The sequence below is a fragment of the Crassostrea angulata genome, chromosome 9 (genome assembly GCF_025612915.1).
Source record: "Crassostrea angulata isolate pt1a10 chromosome 9, ASM2561291v2, whole genome shotgun sequence".
NCBI lineage: Eukaryota > Metazoa > Mollusca > Bivalvia > Ostreida > Ostreidae > Magallana > Magallana angulata.
This window is the reverse complement of record NC_069119.1, coordinates 28168474-28191510: the sequence shown is the minus strand read 5'-3', so window position 1 is coordinate 28191510 and position 23037 is coordinate 28168474. Positions and strand designations below refer to the sequence as shown.

At 32.5% G+C, this 23037-nt stretch overlaps 1 protein-coding gene across 2 annotated transcripts in view; it reads right to left on the bottom strand.

The window, feature by feature from the left end:
• Window positions 1-276: 276 nt before the first annotated feature.
• The window catches only part of LOC128164052 (corticotropin-releasing factor receptor 2-like), a 45905-nt gene continuing 23144 nt past the window's right edge, over window positions 277-23037 (bottom strand). For both annotated transcript variants that reach the window (XM_052827769.1, XM_052827768.1), the window contains exons 2-12: window positions 9281-9397; window positions 8502-8611; window positions 6635-6735; window positions 5969-6089; window positions 5207-5360; window positions 4802-4889; window positions 4382-4460; window positions 2597-2682; window positions 1997-2132; window positions 1438-1479; window positions 277-1066 (exon numbers count right to left, since the gene is read on the bottom strand). In XM_052827769.1, the coding sequence (XP_052683729.1) occupies window positions 830-1066; window positions 1438-1479; window positions 1997-2132; window positions 2597-2682; window positions 4382-4460; window positions 4802-4889; window positions 5207-5360; window positions 5969-6089; window positions 6635-6735; window positions 8502-8611; window positions 9281-9397 (1271 nt within the window). In that variant the 3' untranslated portion in view covers window positions 277-829. The remainder of the gene's footprint in view (window positions 1067-1437; window positions 1480-1996; window positions 2133-2596; window positions 2683-4381; window positions 4461-4801; window positions 4890-5206; window positions 5361-5968; window positions 6090-6634; window positions 6736-8501; window positions 8612-9280; window positions 9398-23037) is intronic.

Sequence of the window (23037 nt, the reverse complement as noted above, 5' to 3'; positions counted from 1 at the left end):
CCGCATGAATCACCAAAGAAAGTATTTTATTGTTTAAATACATGTACTTGCTTTCATATTTGATAAAAGGGGTCTTTCGCTATCGATTTTGAAGCTCTTTCAAATGAAAGTTATTACTAATTTTAATAAATACACGGGGCTGATTGGCAAACTTGTCATTCGGTCACTCTTCTAGATTATTTATAAAATTTATTTAATTGAATGGCTCATATAATTTTGTTTATATTGTGTTTTAACAACCGAATCTCTCCATAATGAACAATTTATAACAGATACGAAACCAAACAAAACAGTTTAATAATATTTCGTTATGACATATATACATATACATATAAATGATGATACAGAACAAATGAAAAACGGTTTAAGAAGTTATACATTGATGATTATTAGACGTAATACATCCCATTTCTGGTTCTGTGACGTCATTTAAAGATAAAACGTCACTTGGTTAATACCGATATAACAAAATAATACACGGGACAAGTCTTACATATACTAGGTTTTCAGACTTGTAAGTCATATATATGTAAACTGTATATAATTAAACTTAACAATGCATTCTTATATGTTTATACATACAATAAATTTTTCTTCTAGTTGAAAAAAAAATGACAATGTGCCATCATACTAATATTGTATATGAATAAAACATTTCCAATTAAATATAGTAATTATAATATCGCAATTATCATGCATGCTAGATAAGAACTGAGTATAATAGTTGAAAAAAAAAATAATGCCATTTAGTTTGCAAGACTTAATTTCATGTATTCTGTTATGGAATGGAAATGAAATTATTTAAATAAAATAAAATATTCTAAACAGTTTACAACATTTTCTCCGATTCTAGTCCATCCTCCCTACTGTAGTGATCGGAAATCTTAAGGTCCGGTCTATCATTGTGATTGTATGCATTCGTTTGGCGGTTGCCATTGGTGAGGGCCACGTGGTCTTTCTGTATCGTAATGTCATTGGCCCAGCCAATGGAAGTTTTTGTACATCTTGTGGCCAAGGTGCGATTTTCTCGAAGAGTGTTGAACTTCTTCTTTAGTACAGATTTCACCTAAATTTAAAAAGAAATGACGAGAAAAAATTATTTAGAAATTTAAAATAGAACCATTTTAACAAGAGCTTGGACTTGTGACGTAGGCCTGTCTATTTCATTGCTGGACACTCAGTCATGGCTCTTTGAAATCAACAAGATTTGTCTGGCTTTTGAGCTAAGACTACGCAATATGTCGTATATTTCGATTGAAACCAGCGTCATTTTAACTTGTTTTGACGCAAGCAATAGATAGTTACATCCTACTGAAAGTCCAAGGCCTTGTTAAAATGGTTCTAAAAAATCTTTGACTAACATTTCAAATCTGCTCGAATCTTGTTTGTAATCGAATGTCAATGTATCAAATTAAAAATGATAGTTGCGAAACATACCTCTTCATTCAAGAAACAGTAAAATAAAGCGACAAAAAAGCCCTGAAAAAGAGGAAATAACCTTACTTTTTGGTCCGAAATTAATTGTTGTATAACATCATAGATACTCTTAATACTTCTACCTATTCATGATCATTTAATCATTTATTGCATGCAAAATAAAACCATTTCAAAATATTCATTGTACTTGTATTAAAAACAAGTATAGATAGAGGTCTTTTCCGACAATCAACACTGTGTGTTTCCTGTTCATTATACTGATTTAGTGTAAAGTTTTAGATAATCAATTTTTTTTTACTTTTTTATTTCCTGCTTCATTCAGTAAAAGTCGTTATAAATCTGATTTAAGGTTTGTTTAATGTTTGAACTATACATACCCTTTTGAGACGAGGGTCCATGTATAAGGATAATTGATAAACATTCAAATTTTAAATCTATACAATATCTGGATTTTTCTTTACTTAGTTTACGGCAAAAAAAATATCATAAGTAAAACTTTAAGGTAAAATCGAATGAGTAATAAGCCTCCTTAAAAAGGGAACAACATGAGTATATATACCTGAAATGACTGAAGAAATGTGTTGATGAATTTATGGGCCTCCACTACGGCTTTATCGTCTGTGGGTGAGTATAAAAATAACAGGTACGTGATCCCCAGCAGAGGCAGCAGAAGCAATGTGGCCTTCACGACTTTTCTACAGTCCCAAAAATAATTTATATTCTCTCAAAAACATATAAAAGGTACACAAGAGGTGCAGCACAAATAAACATTTATATACGCAAACAGTCTGGATTGTCAAAGCTGGATTATAAACATAGGATGTCAATAGTCAGTAAAAATACTGTAATAATAGCCATTAAGCATATTCTCTCTGTCCAACATTATGTCCAGCTGTCTGTCTGTCTGTTTCTCCCTCTCTCTCCTTTGAAAGATGTGATTATCATCTCTCTCTCTCTCTCTCTCTCTCTCTCTCTCTCTCTCTCTCTCTCTCTCTCTCTCATTGTTTTTTCATTACTATATCTGTAAACTGGTTTTTTGTAAACTCGGTTCTTAAAAAAACGCGTATAATTAAATATAACATTAATCTTTTTTATCAGAATGAATGCATGTTTTTCTTAAATTAAAATCATAAACCTGATTTTTCTCCTATTTCCTTACCTTAATTGTATCGTTTCCAAGCTATTAGAGGCTCTTAATTTCGTCACTAAAACCCATATAATTGTAGCGAGAAACAGCATATTAATCTAATCAAAGACAAAAAAAACCATTGCTTATAGATACAGAATTCTGATTTGATCAAACATAAATTAAAGCTGAATCTAGTACAACAGAGTTACACAACTTAACTTTACAGCCTTATACGTTATAACCAATAATTTTATATCAAACATATATACGATATTATAAGATTAAAGAACAACCTGAAATCAAAAGTATATAAGCATGACATTGTACATAAACAGTTGACTTTTACTAACTTTTAATCCCGATAAGATGAAGACCCTCGTATATATTGGAAGCAAACTATATACAAATAAAACCAAAGTTAAAGTTTATCATAGGTCAACTAATATGAATACCTGATAATAAGAATGATATTAAGAATCGGAAAAGTTACTTAAATTAACAGTAAATTATTTGATTATGAAAGATGTAATGATAAATAAACGAAAAATTTGCAGTTGGGGATAGAAAATGAATATCTCAAAAATTCAATTCACTCAGTACATGTAACAACAAAAGCCCCTCGGGGATTCGAACTCGGGATATACAATATAAGGATCATGAGCCCGACGCCTTTTTCTTTATCTTTTATCATAAGCTCCACACTTTATCAACCGCGCTATGGAGTACGGTACAGGCTGCTGTCGGTAAAATCTTTTTAGTAAAACGAAATGTCGTTTTGATCAGAGGTTAGACATTTTGTGATGATAAGTTAATCTCCCTTAAATCTAGATTCCACAAAGCTATATTGTCTACAATGTTTAAGGAAGCCGGGTGGTCGACAAATAAACCATCAGACTTCCTTAAAATTTATTGAGCTAAAAACTATAATTTTGTGACGAAAAATTCCATAATGCTCAGCGCTTCAAAATTTGAGTATTTTCCAATATTTTTACACTTCGCTCTTTTTCCCACGGAGATCAAAAGAGTCTACAAAACAACCACAACCATCCAGCCCTCTTAATGAATCGTGTTTTATTCAGATTGCAAGTAATTGGAAGTACAAAGTCGATACACAAAAAGCTAGTGTCTATAGTCTGTCCCAAGATATTTTTGCCGAATATTTTCTTAAATTATTCCAAATTTACAAATACCTTTCAGTTTAGTTGTTGACGATGTTTATTTAATAGTATGAAAAAATGTTCCTTTGAAACGCCCATCGAGCTTGTCAGGTCTCAGTACACGGCTAAAAATATAAAATCTACGGCGATTTTCCATTGCTAATGAGATGAAGGTACCTGGATGATAACGTTGAAAAATTGTTCGAGGTATTCCGAATGACTTCCAGGAATGGAAAAAACCTGTCAACATTCCCCATCATAGATCTACGCAAGAAATCTGTTTTCGTTACTGTGTATTTTTACGAGGGAAAAATAATAATGTGTGAATGAAGTTGTCTTGGAAATTTCCCCTTTCATCGATTTCAATTGCACTTCTTTCACAGGTATGTGCATTTTGATAAAAAATCGGTCAAAATGTGCAGCATAATTATCTTGGGACGGACTAGTGTCTACATTATATAAGTAGTGCCTGTTTGGGAGGGTAACTCGGCGAACCGTACGCGCATAATTTACCCGCATGTAACAATTCGTTGTGATACCCGTTGCCAAGTGTGTTGCTAACGCATAGGGTAATTGAACGGATTATCAACTGCGTCTAAACCAATCAGATTTCAGTATTTAACATGAAAGTATAATAATGTATAATGCCTATACTCACTGCTAACACTAGGAGCGTCGGTACGATATGGATGTAATCCAGGGGATCCATCTGTGAGGTGTTATAAGGCAACCAGCAGCTGTACAAACAAATCCGCAATTAATTTCCCGGCGCCATTATTTAAAATCTTTCAACTCATAAATCATACTTCAATCGACACTTTAATTGATTATTTTCTTGATAAAAAAAAAAAACATTTTAGCACAAGAATGCGTATGTAGAAAAACTACTATCGAATTATCTGTAGCGTACATGAATTTTTTTGGTTTACATCAGTCATCATTTCACCATTTATACATGTAAACTGGACATCAATTGAAGAGAGAGAGAGAGAGAGAGAGAGAGAGAGAGAGAGAGAGAGAGAGAGAGAGAGAGAGAGAGAGAGAGAGAGAGAGAGAGAGAGAGAGAAAAAATACTTACTCTTGTAAATCGGAACTCTTGATTTGCTGAATTGACGTGGAATAAATTCGAAGGGAACTCCAAACAGCGATTATTAATAATGGTATCCCTGAAAATATATATATTTTTTACGTTTGGCTTTCTAAAGCAAGGAACACGAAAAAACACTTTTCGTTAATAATCTTTTTAGATAGGAACAATGCAAAAATGACCTTTTCAGGCTTTTCAAAATAGAGCAAAGACGAGCTACTTTTGCTACAATTTCCAAACATGGAACAAAGAAGAATCATCTTTCATTGATTTCCAAATTCGGAAGGAGAATAGTTTATAAATACGTTTTAAAAATAGTTAAGACAAAAAAAAATATAGTTTGGAATTTTTGTTTCTAGATAAGAAGCAGAGAACATCTACCTTCTTCACACTTACCCCAACCAAGAACGATTAAGTACCATCTCCTGATTTTGTCCGCCGAGTATGTCCACACGATGATGATGTGTAAGTAAAGGCCCTCAACAAGCATCCAGAAGAAATTCGTCATCTGAGCATAGTTAAATACAGCTACCTGTAGCTTGCAAGCCCACTGGAAATAAGGAAATCATAGAAAGTGTGAGTTTGACAATATCTAACCTTATTGAAACATACAGCCATAGAATATCTTAGATACTTGATTAGTGTGTCCTTATATTTGTTGAAGATATAATCATATATATATATATATATATATATATATATATATATATATATATATATATATATATATATATATATATATATATATATATATATATATAAAGCCTTGGTACAGCAAAAAATACTTAAAGAAATAAAACAGAATGCGACATATATATATATATATACAAGATACAAAAATGTTTTAATGGATATTTCATTCATTCTTGAAATTGATGACGAAAATGAAGTTTCGTATAATTCCTCAATATTAATGTTGAATATCTAAAAAACAAAAAACAAGCAATGCAGTTATACAACATCCTCGAATCCAAAATGACATTAATTACGTAGAAAGTCGATTTTTCTTCTACATTAAATATTATATATGCTTGATTGAAACTGAGTTCAATATCATGTTGAATTTAATGCGTGGAGATATAAAGTTAACAGTAAATGGCATTTTTTAAAGTCTCGACGACGTAGTGATATTTTAAAAAAAAAAAAAAAAGGTCATACCGTTTCTTGATTTGCAACGATTGGGACCAAGGTGTGCTGCAGAACGAACCACACAACGTTACGCAATATGAAGGTGACGATCAGATGACAGTGGATAACGTTCCTCAGGCATCGTAAACTCCTACAAACACGGAATAAAAAAATAAAACTCTCACAGAAATCAATGGCAGTTAGTCTGAAAGCGTTATGTTTAACGGAAACTACAACCAACCGCTTTTATAAAAGTTCTCTCTCTCCCACTCTCTCTCTCTCTCTCTCTCTCTCTCAGTCTGTATGTTTCTCTCTCTCCTCTCTCTCTCTCTCTCTTCCTCTTGTCTCTCTCTGCCTCTTGTCTCTCTCTCTCTCAGTCTGAATGTTTCTCTCTCTCTCTTTCTCTTGTGTCTCTCTCTGCCTCTTGTCTGTCTGTCTGACACACACACACACACTCTCTCTCTCTCTCTCTCTCTCTCTCTCTCTCTCTCTCTCTCTCTCTCTCTCTCTCTCTCTCTCTCTCTCTCAACACTTCAAAAATTTAAATAATTTTCCACTTGACAAAATACTGCATTACAATTTGTTTGCAATATGTGTATGGTTTCTTATCTTATATTGCTTTTCTTTCTGTTTAATTTTTTTATATAGTTACACTAAATAGATAAGATAGACCTAAAGATCCATGTAATGTCTCACCGAAAATGTGTGAAGATGAATAATGCAATGGCGAGAGCTACCGTGGAGATGGAAAAACCGAGATTGTAGATAATTCTTGACACATAATCCGTGGCCAGTTCCTGCAAGTAAAGAAAAAGAAACCCACGAACGATTAACTAAAAAACAACTCAAATGCTAAAGAAGCGCCTGTTACATTAAACATTGACTGAAACCTTAATAACAATGCTCGTAACAATTCATTCATATTTACGAGAACCTTTTCCAAACAGAAAAGGAAATGAGTTCTTGGGAGTTGTGTATTTTTTTTCCATTCATCAAAAAAAGTCAATTATTTCTGTACAATTATAAGAAGTTCTTTTGACGGAACTATGCGCATGTCGAGAGAAACAAGGGAAGGCATCCGAAGTTTTGTGCTAGACGGCTTAAGCTGGCAACAATTTCGGATTGCCGTAAGAGATAACCAGTGAGGACAATCGTCTTAAGCAGGAAACATAATCGAACTGATCAGATTGGGTTTATGAGAGACCAAAAAAAAGGTGTTTGTGGTTTTCAAAATCACGGAAGATGAACGAGAGTTGCTAAGGAATCTATAGGTTACCTTTCAAGAAAGAAAATAGAATCAAACTGAAATTTACATATATGTACCTTTGAATTTGATTAGTTTTAAAAGGAACAAAAATGCTATAATAGATATAATATACTTTTTTCAACACAAAAGTCTCGTTTTTTTCGAAATTAATGTCGAATTTCATTTGACCAAAAATATTTTCTGTATGTTTATTTTATATACAATTTTATAAAAGACCATTATCACTGAAACCAATAGAAATATGTAATGTAATTTTCAGTATCATTTTCCCAATATTAAATCCATTCTTACTACCAAGCCAAATCACCTGGTAGCAAATTTTCTCTATTTCACATTACGAAAGCAGACCATTTAAGCGTAACAAAAATCGCCCAAATCCCCAACTTCAATTTTTCATTAAATATTTTGTTCCTTCTTTAATAAGGCATTGTTTCCCACAAATCGCTAACAGCACATTATTTTTTGTAATGTACTTTGATTTTAGATTTCCCCACTGAGTCTTTAGAAACATCCATACAAACTCATTGATCAATAAAACCATAGATGAAACATCCAAAGTTAATGCAAGGTTTTAAACAAATGGACAAATACCGGTATTTATATTATATAGTAAAATCTAATTGCATTCCTTTTTAAAGCGCTAAGCTTAATTGTCGTTAGACTTCTACTTCCGGAGCATCGAATAACCGCCCCCTATGAGCAGAAGTTTACATCATTTAAACTGGTTAGGGAACAAGTTTCAGGAGTTTGTGCACATTATGGGCTATTGTGAATTTAATGTACGGGGCTTACATACATCATTGCAGGGGGTGCCACGCAATGATGAGAACATATAGTGCGTATACAGAAGCTGAAATGTAATATACATATATCTGTTATATACATACAGAAGCTGGGTTAGCGCTTTTCAGTACTATCAGTACTTTGATTTTTATTATTTCAAATTTACCAGATTCCGGTAATTGCTTCCTACTTAAAACTCATTTCATTTACTCACTTTGGTTTATTTGCAATTTTTCCTCGGTGTTATTCAATATCAATTTTCTTAAATTCCAAATTTCACTTTTTTAAAAAAAGCTTTCACGATGGTACTATAGATTATAAAACTTGCTTTCGCCAAGAAATCACTATCATACCGGCTAACTGTCTATAGTTGAGAGGGGATTAACAACGCTGTCTTTCTATACAAACAAAAATAATACTGACGACGTTCCTATCTAATCCCATGCTATTTTTTATACACATACTAGTAACACAATTTGACGGTCGTTATCATGCGAGGCATCCTATACTTACCCCCTGGAATTCAATATCATTCTCGTCAGCTATCCCGTGGGGCATACAGGCATTATAATTTGCCTTTGACATCCATGTTCCATTCGGAAAACAATATTTTGTTGCATTTTCTGCAATGCCAAAAAAAAAAAAAGCTTTCAAACTTCTTTAACGGGGTTACTGTCACGATTTGAGCGGAAACTGTTTCTAAATTTTAGTTTTCTCTATGTTTAGTAAAAAATGCTTTCTCAATGGTATTTTTTATGCTCAGACTAGAATTAACATTGTCAGTTGCCGAGTTATACGAAATAAAAATAGCTCACAATGCTTTATTATGTAAAAAAGGATCGGCCATGTTTTGTTTACATTAATTTTTGTTAAATATGTTTCAAACCATTTTCCCGTGTTATGAATACACACCCTCCCCAATTGCTATAGTTTGCCATATTCGATTTTCTATTCAGCATTCAACATGTAGACAAAAAAGTGGAATGATCTTTGATTCTATGAATAACAAAGAGTTTTGATTTCTGCATTGATTTCTGCATCTTGCGCAAAACACGTCGATTGACATTCAAAGATTTATAGTTGATTATTCTTATTACCCTTTTAGATGTATTCTTATATATAACATCAAAACATGAAAAAAAGAAAAGAATTGTTTAAAAAATTAAGCTTACATTGTAACTATGGCACTTCATACTTAAAAATAAGATCATTTTTTTATATATTTATATTTTCAAGGAGGGAGATGATCACAAATTAAATATATGCATTAAAATAAATATCGAAAACCATACTTGTAGCATCTACTCCTGGGACTTCCGGACAGGAAATGACGGCATAATGTCCACCTAGGGTCGCCGGCCAGCACGAAAATGGGTCCAATGTCGCGTTACAATAGACTCTCCCATCGTCTGAAAAGGATAGATTTGTCGTGAGCACCATGTTCATTATATCCCCACAAACAAGTGATTATAACTTTTTTAAGCCCTTTATCCTTTGCACGACGGACGCAGATGTAGTTTCGTTTTCCTTGGAACACAAAATCTTGTCCTTTTGAAAGTAGTTCAGCAAATTCTTGCCAGAAGCAAAAGTCATATTAAGGTGTAAAAAATCCACGGATTTGATAGTTTATATCGTTTGCTGTTTGGTGGTTTTCTTTTTTAAATATTTCATTTTGTTTCCGTACAAAGTCGTTGTGATCAGTATTGCTGAGCCTTGGTGTTAAAGACGTCGCGTTTTACAGAACAAAAAGTCGATTGCTTTTCTGTTCATTATACGCTAAACTCTGTGGTTAAAGACAAAACTCCCTTCTGTCTCCAATTAAGATATCATCGATGAAGATCATCAGAACTTGTGCAGACTGCCTAAATGACAAATGCACGTCTTCCACAACGTTTTATAAATTGATGTTAGACAATCAATAGCGTAGGAAGATATAGTCTTGATGACAAAAAAAACCCCGAGCATTAAAGCTTTTCTCAAAAAGGATTACCCTTTTTACCATCGTAATTAAATGCTATGACGTTTGAAATTTGAAGAATGGAGTCGACATTGCTTTAAGATAAGAAATTGTTCAACAAATTTACTAAATGAATTGAAATCTTAGTTCTCTATTAGGTTGCATGCGCAGATGTAGAAGGGGGGGGGGAATCGGAAAATTCAAATTTCTTAAATTTACATATGAAAATTACAAATTATCCATGGGCTCCCCATCTTGAAAAAAAAATCTGAATCTGCGCATGGGTCGGCACCATAAATTACAGATTTTGACTTTAAAGAGATACCTCAACTATGCTTAGGTATACTTGCATGCACATGCATGTAGTATATCTTTATATAATAAAGAGCACACACCATAATTGTGCTATCGAGCTTTGCCTCTTTATATGTATAGGATCAAATAAAATCTTACGTAATATCAATTTTCGCGTTTTCTGATTTATAACATGGCATTAATTACTTGAATCGCCAATATCTTAGGTCTAAATCTATGCCACTGTGCATGATATGATCAGATTTATCTTTTTATTTATCTGTCTGGACGTGAAAACCGAAAGCGATTAAGCATGATTTCAGCTGTTTTTAAACAACCTACAGCTGTAGAGCAAACAAATGATATGCTATGATGCAACCCACACACACGCTAACGGTCAATGCATGCATTCACACAGCTGAATAAAACTCTTCTGATTTGATAAATAGGGCCACGTTTATCAGATTCAAATCAAATAAGAATAATATTTCTGGCTCTTTCTAGAGATACTGTTCATACACGCACAAACAATTCAGTACTTTTTGTATGAGCTGTATCGTCTCTGCTAGGTAGAGCCAAACTTCCATGAAGTTTTAATTCTTTTAATTTAATTTAATTCTTTTTTTAAATTTCCATGAAGTTAATTTTTTCCCTCACTTTTCTGCTAGGTTGCGATTGAGAGTCATGTTTATTGATTTAGCAAATCATAAAAGAAAGGTAAATTCATACAAATAATTGTACGAAGTTTAACATTTTACCAAATACATATTTTGATTAAACTGACATAGTAAATTAGAACCTATCAATTTCTTTTATTGCTATAGCTACATGTATGTTGTTATAGCTACATGCATGATGTAGGTGTTAAATTATAGCAGGGGGTCGATGCTTTATTTATTTTTTTTTATCAGAGGGTAACTGTTGAAACTGCACTTCAATTAGATATAATTCTGATGAAAAATACTTTCCTATAAACAAAACACCAGAAAGAAAAATCCAAAATAGGGCAAATGAAAGTAAAAAGAAATATAATAAGAACTAAAAAGTCGAAAAAACGACAATAATTTTTAGCGAAAAAAGGGGAAAAAAGAAGAGGAAAAAAATCCATTAGAGATCATCAGTGTTTGTCATGACAAAATAAAGATCGTGAAACCTTTCATGAAAGGAGACAAATTTTTGACATTTATCATATACGCCGGCAAAGTGACACAAATCTTATATCACCAATTCACATGGGTGAACAGTCAGACAGATTGGTCTGTGATATCGCATTTGTCAAGATTAAGGACAACACACTTTTTAAGGCAATATTTTGAAGAAAAAAAAACGCTTCTGGGATTGTTTTTGTCCGAATGAAGACAAGTTTAATCTGACTTTGTTTCTCTTGAGAGCGCTATTTTTTCTTCCTGTTTTTTTTTTTTACTTTGATTGATTTTATTACTTATTTCTATATATCTACTCGATACAATTTCCAGGATTTGCAAGACACGAAATTGTTTATTATAGTCAAAGTTGATTAACGAAAAAAAAATCTTATATAACAAAAGTACCAAATGATCTCCGATAAAATCATTTTGTACCATAAATAAATTGCAGCGATGTAACGTATGCATGTTTCTTTCATTGCTGACCACTCAGCTATGGCTCTTTGAAATCAACAAGATTTTTCTGACTTTTGAGCTAAGACTACGGACTCGGTGTATAATTCGCTTGTAGCCAGCGTCAATAACCGGGTTTTCCAACGGAAAAATCCGGTTATTAAAATGGTGAAAATGGCGGGCGGGCGGCTGCCAAAAGGGTACCCTTATTGTACGGATAACTCCTCCTACAGTTTTCAAGATGGGAAGTTGTTCTTTTGCAGATCAATTGTACATATATCAGAGGTGTACATATTGCTAGGATTTTAATTTCTGATAATTTAAGAAAAAATACCAGCTTTTGAACCTAGTCATTTTTTGGCAAAATATTGCATATAGGGTACGCTAATTGTACGGATAACTCCCCCTACAGTTCTCAAGATAGGAAGTTGTTCTTTTGCAGATCAATTGTACATATATCAGAGGTGTGCATATTGCTAGGATTTTGATTTCTGATAATTTATGAAAAAAATGCCAGCTTTTGAACTTAGTCATTTTTTGGCAAAATATTGCATATAGGGTACTCCATTTCACTGGATACGGGTTGACATGGATTATGGATACAGTTCACATAAAAGAAAACCCAGTTTGCTGTCACATTGACAGTTTTTCACTTGTTTTAAACTTGTTTTGACGTAAGAAATAGCTATTTACGTCCTCCTGAAAGTCCAAGGCCTTGTTAAAATGTTTCTAACTGTATCAAAGTGAGAACCTAGTAAATTTCTAGTACTAATGTGGAAACTTATGTGTATAGCACATATATACAATGAAATATGTAAAAACAAACTGTACTTATCAAATGAAAATGCGGAATATAAGGTATCATATTATATACATTGTATATACGGTATATGTAGTCTAATAATTTGTTCATTATCAAACTCCTGAAAATATTAAGGAAGATATTTTTTGGACCTTTTCAGTTATATAAGACTTGGTGGTATATGTGATGATTAAAATCGTATACATTTTAACAACGTCCTCGGCGATTGAAACAATATTTTAACTTGGGAACAAAATTGTTCCACTTTGGATAGTATTGTTATATTAAAAGTTTAAAATCAAAGATTTTTAAATTGTTATAGATAAGTTTAAAAATCTTTGATTTTAAACTTTTAATATAACAGTATTTCAAAACGTGCAGTTTCATAGCTACACTGGGCACATACAATCGGGGAATTTGATATTTTCATTTGAAAACTTCACTTGCACTATAATTGCATCAACTCAAATCTCGTCACGTTGCACTTTAAGTCATAAGGAATTTAATATTCAAAACTAACCAATAAATTCATTTGGTAAAAAGACATAACTTGCATGCGTACTCTGATATAATAGTGCTTAAGATAATTATCATATCCAAAAAAGCATAAGAACTATATAATAGGTAAATAATGGCTTTCAAAAATATTAATGAAAGATCGTGTTATTCATCAATTAAAGCCACTGATTTTCAGCAACGTTAAAATAGAACCTTTTAAGAGAAACTATAAATGGATACGGTAGTGCTTAGTTTCAGCAATACCAAAAATGGTGCATGTTGATGCAAAACAGACATTAAGTAACAATGTAAATCTGGCATTCATTTTATCTGATTTATAAAGTGGCCGAGTTTTATGAAGATCGCCGGTTAATCCATCATAAATTGTTACGATATCATAGTCTGCAGTCTGCTTATAGCTCATTCCGCAATGGAAATTACATAATAAGAAATTATAAATTTTGACTCTTAGTTTTAAAATCAGATAATGTGACAGTTGCATTTGGCAAGGATGAATTCATCATTTTGCATGAAGACATACATGGCTCGCATTTGGTAAAACAAGCGGTGTTTGGAACAAAGACTTCTCACTTTGTAATAACGTACGCTGTGCACTGCCAAATTCCGCATCAACATTTGCAATATTGCCAGTTTAAAACAAAACTAATATAATGAAAAACAAGTCTATCCGTAAACGTGGTTATTCTAGGCCAAAATACTAAACTACAACTGTCTAGTAAATATCACAGATTCTTTATATACTGTGCATCATTATACAATTATATGATGACGTAACCATACGCTTGGCCCTCCTCTGTAAAGTCAGATTATCTGACAGCAGCAGTTTGCGACGATGAATTTATCATTTATAGTCTGAATACATACTTATCAATATATATATATACACTACACGTGGCTCGTTTTCTTAATATATCAAACAGCGTGTAAAACAATTGATATTTCGTCTTGATAAAACGTAGTTTCGCTGATAAAGTACCAAAATTCGCATCGTAATCTGCATTGCTGCCTTTTTATCAAAGCTTAACCAATGTAATCAAATACAAGTATAATATAAGTATCATGGACCAACGCCATATGCATTATACTTATGTCTGGTAAATATCTAAAGAGATTAATACATATGACAAATAACCGATGTAGTTGTTTCTGAATATTAACGCGGCAAAGGAAAAAAGGTATTTTCTGCATTTACTATTATTATTAGGAAGGGGCGCTGGGGACCTTAAACAGATCTCATATTATGGACAGGGATGATAGATTTACAAATTTGGCGAACATTGATCTCTCTCTCTCTCTCTCTCTCTCTCTCTCTCTCTCTCTCTCTCTCTCTCTCTCTCTCTCTCTAATATACCTAAGGGGAAAGAATTCTTGTATGTTATATATCCTGAGAGAAGAGAATTCTTTTCCCTGAGAGAGAGAGAGAGAGAGAGAGAGAGAGAGAGAGAGAGAGAGAGAGAGAGAGAGAAATTACTTTATATATAATTTATCAATTATTCAGTTTATCAGTTTTACAATCTTTGCGGGGTTACAAGGACCACAGTTTATAATGGAAATAAATTGTCCGCCTTATCACAGACGATAGACATCACTGCCCTTTTATATGCTTCCTGAAAGACTTCACATATGCGAACTTTATTTCAAAATGGCAACACGGCATTCATTCCCTGGGCACGACCAAAGAGTATTTTTTACTACCATAAATATGACATTGAGAAAAAACAGTTCACAGCTTTTTTTATCTGACAATCTTCAGAGAGTTTATTGTTATTTACTATTGTTCCATTGTTGTAATTCTTCTGAGTGTGAGAACGATATTATCGCGCACATCTACATTGTGTATTTGTTAAACGTTTATCAAAGGTTTTATTACCTATATTCAGGACGCATCTCCAAAAATTACCCCAAAGTACATAAAAATACAATGAAAATGCTTTCTACAAGATGGATTTAAAACTATTTGTTAGCGTTATTGGCTGTCTTAATTTTTTTATGAACCGTAATGAATTCTTTACGAGGCCAAAATATCATGGCAATCTCGAAAATGCCGACTCCCTTAAGGTTCCTTGACAGACCAAATATCTACAATTCTTGAGTTTATTTTCAAATTCAATATTTTTTTTTTAAATATAAAGTTTATTTGGACGTCTTTGATAAGGATTTATAGATACATGTAATTGTATTGTGCAAAATTGATACGGTAACCCGATTTTTTGCTTTGAATTACTCTATTCGCAGCCAAAACGACGTTTCCGGTTTTTGATGTCATACATCATAGAATTCTTAAAGTAATTAGATACATGCATTTGACCATGATGCTTCAATATTAGTTCCGATAGCATATTACTCTTTCTTTAAAAAAAAGTGATTAATAATTTTTGTCTTCATATAACGTCCCATTTTGATTTATGCATTTCCATTTCTCCACGCAAGATCATGGTACAATATTACACATATATATCAAGCCACTGCATCTTAATTTGCAGTTAGATATCCGTGTCCATACTGTTATATCTCAAGCTATCTTAATTTGCAGTTATACATCCGTCTCTATACTGTGATATCTCATGCCTATCTTAACTCATTCGTCACCATAAAGAAAAACCATCCCAGAGAAGTCTAGACGATATAGTTATGTCATAATAATTAGAGATATAATATATAATATTTTTTCTATATAATGACAGGTTTCTGACACGCTCCTTATTTCAAGCTCCCGTCGCCTTGGTAACGTTTGTTTATTGACAAAAAAAGCACATAATAAATAGCGGAATTTTGTTATTGAAATATATGTTTTTGCAAACAGATTTGGTTTGAAATTGAAAAAGAGAAAAATTGCCTCTTCGTTTTTCTCATTCTTGAGAGCTATTGGCAGGAAATAAAAAAAAGATCCATTTGGCAAGTGTATATAGGAATTCAATCAAAACCTGTACACAAAGAAAAATTCAGCAAATTGCAACCACCTCCGAAAAAATAGAAAACTAATTAAAAAAACAACAATAAAACTAATCAAAGCGACATACTGTCCTTTACAAAAATTTAGATTATTGAGAATCAAAATTTGTACATGACAAGTTGTAATGTACAAATGTTGATTCTCAATAATCTAAATTTTTGTAAAGGACAATACCAAAGAAACCGAAAACGCCAACGAACAAAAAAAGCAAGATTAGCACACAAGCACAAAATACTTGAACTATTCTTTTACTCCTTAGCTGGAACTATTTCTTTACTGTATATTGTATACGCATGCCCGGATGCAAAAAAAAAATACTGTTGGAGGAGGTTTGAGTTATGATTTTTTTTTTCGTGCGGGGGGGGGGGGGGGGGGTCATATGACTGGGGTTTTGGGGGCATTTTAACAATGTGAATTTATCTAGGAGGGAGGGGACTTCATCATCCACGCATATGATAACTTGACCTATTTTTTTTTACTCCTTAACTGAAACTTACTCGATCCAACTCTAGAATGTGACCCCCCCCCTCTTTACATCATAGAACAGCTCTGACAACTGATGGATGCTGGGAGGTAAAAGACCGACCTCAAAGGGGGAGTATAAATAGTTGCAGGGGCATTCACCCCGTGTTTTATTGCAAGTGGAATGTTGTTGGTGCGAAGATAAAAATCAAAACAAAATGAGAATAAAAGCATATAAAAACATCAAGCATGTCCGCAGTCTATTTCAATCAATTCATACTTAAACCAAGCTTAGATGAAGGAAGTGTTTGGTTTTTCAAAATAAATTTATTGTATAGTACTACGTAGTGTTAAACAGAAGCCTAATGCATGGTTGTATTCGATCATAAAAGTCATAAAAAATATTGTCTTCAAATGTATTGTTTCTATGAGATCAGCCGTTAGAGAAAGTCAGCATAAAATTCTTAGCAAATAATTCTTGTTCATTAAATACCACTTTGTTCATGAATGCTTGTACATGACCCTTTTACAGGTTTTTTTTTCTGTTTTTCTCTTTTACAGAATTACTGTCCTCTCAAAAATGATTCTTTTTCAGACGTCGTCATAGGGTATTATACCAAATAGCCTTGAATTATGACCTTTGCTTATCGTTCCTCTTCATTAATATATTTTAATATCCTGTAAAGTGTTCTGTTATTTTTGAATATCATATAGCCTGAAAGAAAACTTATTTCCTTTGATATCAGTATTCGGCATCAAGTGCCGTAGTAGATTCAACCATGTCACTTATATATATATAAGTATTCACTAGACTTTGACCCGTGCGTGCACGGGTTGACATTGCATATGAAATCGGACATACATCTACGAAATAGACGATACACCGACAGATACATAACACACCGTATTGTTGACATTTACATGACCAAGCTTAAAGCCTACAATAATGCTATTAATTTCACTACACTCTGCTTAGTTTGAATAATCTAACTGTGTCTCGGGACAGGCCATCGCCACAGTTAAAATGCCTCCAATATACCCGTAATGTAGAAAAAATTGCAGAATCGCTCCGAAATTGCATTGAAAATAACAGTTGAATTATTCATAACAAACCATTTTGAGGCTGTGTAAATATCTTTCATCTAAAAATTTAATTCATATTAATGAAGAATTCAACACTTTTTCACCAACGTTTTTACTCGCTTCGAATTTACACACCATTTTGACATTCGAAACTCTCGGGATTTTTCATATTAAATGCACTGAGTTAGAGTTATCTCCCGTATTTCCTTTGATGAAAAGAATGTATGACAAATTCTCATTGAAAATTAACATGTATTTGTCATTTCTGAGTTTATCCATGCAAATGTGATATTGTGCAAACATAAATTAAAGAGCCTTCCGTGATTTAGCGTGAATGTAATGCGTATGCGCATGATTGTAAAATAAAAAAAAAATCCAGATGATTTCCGGATTTTTAAAAGAAATTTTCGTTGATTATTAATTAGCGAAGCTTGATTGAGAAAAAATAAAAACAAATTTGTTATCTTCAAGTACCAATGATGACATTGTTTAAAATATATAAAACAAAAGACAGTACTCTATTAAAGCCCAAAAATTCGAGTCTGTTATTTTAATATAGTAGTAGAGATGTTGAAGATACATGTCACCAGATGAAATGACTGATAAAACAATTTCATCAACGTATTTGGATGCAACAATTCTTGGAAAGATATTACGATGATTAAAAGTTTTACTTGCTAACATTGCAACGAATTTGGAAATATCATCACGATTCTAAATCTTAATTTGATGTGAAGAAAACTTGCATGAACGTTCATTAATTAAGTTTGGTTTTACTGTGCCATTTCTTTTGATTCTGATTAATTTGATGATGTTAAAATCTCTTTGAAAGCGACCCTTAGGCTACATCTACCAAATTGGTTATTATAGATAGGAAACCCATCTTGCAGTTGGTAGAACTTAACTAAACTGCAACAAACATGCAACAAATCTGACCTTGTTCTAATAAAAAAAATCAGATGGAACCCAATGAATTATATATAATACTAACTAACCTCAATTTATGACCTTTGATTTACTTTTCTATTTATTGATATATTTTTGTTATGTTCTTTTATCATCTTGGATATTACATACTCCGAAAGAACAATTCAGTATTCGCCATGAAATGCTGTGGTATATTCTATCATGTCGCTAATATCAAAAGTCAGCGATGCATATATATGTAACAATTTAAGATGCAACGGCTGATAAAGTAATAATATTATGAACGTGTTAGGACGACACAAGTTTTTTTTTAGCAAATATTAAAATGATTTAAACTTCTAAGAGCCGACATTGCAACAATTTAAAGAAAGTGGGCGCACAAGATTGTAAGTTTGCAGGAATCCTCGACACGAATCAATTGGGATTTAAATGTCTATAACCTCGAAAGGCTATGTACAGGTTTTAACAAAAATATATTATGTTGAGAGTCAAAGTAAATGGCTATTCCGGTTATTAAAAACTCACAAGCTTTCAAAAAATGGCAATGAGAGGTAAACCGATAACTAGTTGGAAATGTTAATGCAAACATATTTTAATGAAGTTATATTGTGTATATCCTTAAAAAGCTAGTAATAAGAAAAGAAAATAGTGTTCATTCAGCAGATCTAGAAATCAATAACAACAAATTAAAATATACCGGCATATTATAATTCAACACCATGTTATAATAAAAAACATTTAAAACAAAAAAGTTTAATTTTCTTTAAAAAGACCACCAGTTGGATTTGAACCCAAAACACTGAATGTTTGTATTCACTAATCCAGGACGAAACCACTGAGCCATGCGAGACTTGTCAATATGCTCTATAAAGTACTGTTTGAAACAACATTGTCATATCAATGGACTTTGTTTTTTATCCTTCAAAAAATAATTTGAAAAAGTACATAATTAGTCATCTCTGGGTCATCTCTCCAGCTTTTTTTAAAAAGCGACATTTTTAATGTTGAAATATGATATCTTTACACGTTTCAAATTTGTGGAGAGAAGACCCAGAGACAACAAAATCATTTAAAAACAGTTGTAAATAAGTAGGATTTTGCACGAATTGCATCGTGTTGCTATATTTAGACCCATATTATGATAAAACCCCTTGCATTTCAAATATTTTTCCACTCATTCCACATCCAACAGAAACCAAATAACGGTTATAATTCGAAAAATATTATAGCATTGAATGATTTATTTTTGACGTCGTCGTGTCAATAACAGCCGTCAGATGAGCAGACAAATTGAATAACGCGCGTTAGCGCGTTATGATAATTTGTCTGCTCACCTGACGGCAGTTATTGACACGACGACGTCAAAAATAAATCATTCAATGCTTATATTTACATTCCCTTACGGAAGAAATCAATTGTTTACTTAAATAAATCGATATAAAGCGCAGACCACGGAGGGAGTGAATAAGTAACAGCAAGAACAGCTGTTTTGTAAAACCGGTTTAAACGGGTTTTCACCATAGACTGTTGAGATGAGATCGACAACATGAAAATATAATCCATGATAAATAACTCTTGAAATGTTTCTTTTAACAATAAAGTCATTTTTTTGTTGAATAATTATAAAACATGGTGTTTTGACAACATTCATGAAATGCATTTTTAACCGATAACATAGAAATCACTGTTTGAGAACTACTTATGTAAATTACTCGTAAATTCATACGCAGTGACTAGCTGTTGCATTTTGAGGCATTTAAACATCACGGAATGTAATGGGAAAAGACAGTAGAATGTAAATATTCAAAATTAATTGATGAAATTTTCACTCTCCTTGTGCGCCCAGATTCCTGCCGAATGTACATCTTAAGCGCCCACTTTCTTTGGAAATATCTCTCAAGTCCAAACTTAAATTGCTTGTAAAGGACAAACTTGTTTGTTCAATAATTAAATTTATTGACAACTTGGCCCATTCATTCTGGTTTGATGATAAAAAATCTTTGATTTAAAACCGGCCATTTAGTCTACATCTACCAAATTATTGATTTCAGATACAAAGCGCATCTTGCAACTTGGTAGAACTTAACTAATCTGCATCTAACATGCTATGAAAGTGGCCTTGTCCTAATCGAAAAATAAAAGATGGGGCCTAATAAATTATTAATGCAATATCACAAGCATAACGCGGTTTGTTCATCAGCGAATTTTTGCAATGTCGGCATATCTCTGACTATTCCTTTAAAATGGGTCACGTTAATTAGTTATACATTTACCATCATAGAACATTTGTAAAGTGCACAAATCAGATCCTTGCAATATTTGGTCTAAATTTAATAAAAATTGCTGTAATTTAGTTTACATGAGTTTACAATACAATTTAAGCGACGGTTTTATTATATTGTCTTCCCATGAAACATTTACCCGCCCAGTGCCTGTATTATGTTATACAATGTAGATTACTGTCATTTATTGCAAGAGAAGACTGAAGCTTCATTAAGTGGCCCCTAAAACAATGTTACAGTTATGTCACTGCTATCATCAGTCAAAGAAGCGCCAGGAACCTTGAACGGTAGTGAAACAAATGACAAATGAAAGAAAACGTTTAATACCGTTTTAAAAAAACAACAGTAATGATGCTATTGAATTGGTCCCATTGACCTTAATTAGAGCAGGGTGGGGACGATTGAACTCATATTATCCTCCCATAAACTCTTCCAATCATCAGCTACACTTTGAGCATTTTTGGAAAACACTTTTTTTTAGTTGATTATACCCTTTGTTCCAAGAAAGGACATTCAAACTCGTTCTTCTATAATTTTCGAAAAAAATTGTAATTTGAAATAATTTAATGGATGATGCAATATTCATTTTTTCTTTTACAGACTAAATGGCAAATTTCAAAAAAAAAATCGTATTTTAAAAAATGAGTTTAAAAGGAGTTAAAAAAGTAATGAAATTGCATATGAAATTGCTGCAAACGGAAGAAGCGATATTGTTCTGAGAAAAACAACTCTCGGTGTGTTTGGTTTTATTGTTATTTTACTGTATATTAACAAAAGGGAAAAAAAATTATACCACATTGATAAACAATTTAATGGAACCTTTTTTTAAATTAATAACTCATACATGTACCATTTATCTATTTTCGTTTAAAGTATGAACGTTTTACCAATCCATTATGACGTAACAATTCGGAAATGTGGATTTCTGTTTCTATAGTCCAAGAAAAAAAACCCCACCCTGATTATAAACTCTGGATAAAAGATGACAAAGAATTCGAAATGAATCGTCTGATAGTTTTAGAAGAATATAGAAACACTCATTTAGTGTTAGAATTCCAATGATTTACTGCGTCTACAAAAAAAAAATAATAAGGAAATGTTAGATGATATAGAGTTTTACATGTTTTCTAATCAACATACCTTTTCACGAGAGTTTCAGGCCAATAACAAACCAATTAACTCAACTCGGGAAAATACTTTGAGGAGCTAAAAATGCTCCAAAATGCATATTAGAACTCGGGGCGCTCATGAATTCTATATCAGGTAGGAATACGAAGATCACACACCGTAATTTGATCTGTGTGTTATTCTTTTTACGAACTGATAAATAAAATACATCCGTATTGCATGAACTGATGAAAAATTGATAACTTTACGATTGCACCTTTCATGCAGCAATGGATTTGAATGTATAAACAGCCTTCACGAAAATCGCTCGTTTTTTTTTTACATGTATACTTTCGGAAAAATTGAGATTGACGATAACGTTTTTATATTCTACATTATAATTAGCAATCTCAATATTCTTTTTTATTTTGTATCTATTTTTTCTCACTGTTTTGGATAAAAATAGATTATATTTGTAATACATCGGTGAACAGCTTGATAGCATTTATTAAATATTTATATGAGATATGCATTTCAAAAGCTCTCGAAACATTCAAACATTCAACACACACTAAATATTGCCACGGCCTTCGAACCTTCTTTAAGAGTAATGAATGGTTTTTGCCATTTTTTTGACAATATAAATCTCCTTAAAAAAGAGTTTTTATACATGTACACATAAAGATAACATCCTTAATTTTAAAGGTAAATGAGTGGATTTTTACGAAATGAAACAATAGTTTACAACTAAACAAATTTAAGGAGGCTGGGTGGTCAAAAAATTACTCATCAGATCTTCCTAAAACTTTAGGAAGATGTATGTTCAGCATTAAGCTATTATTTAAAGGTAACGAAAAAGGAAGAAAAGGTAGACATTTTTTCTTTTTTAAATTGGGCATTTCCCTGTACTTTGATACATTGTATATAGCTTTTCTTCTAAAGAAGATCATTACAGTCTAAAAGAGGTCATGACCATCGGTTACCGTCTAGTCGCTTGGTGTGTTGACCACCCATAGCCTGCCTCCTTGAAAAGACATACAGTTCATACACTGTACAGAAGGCTGC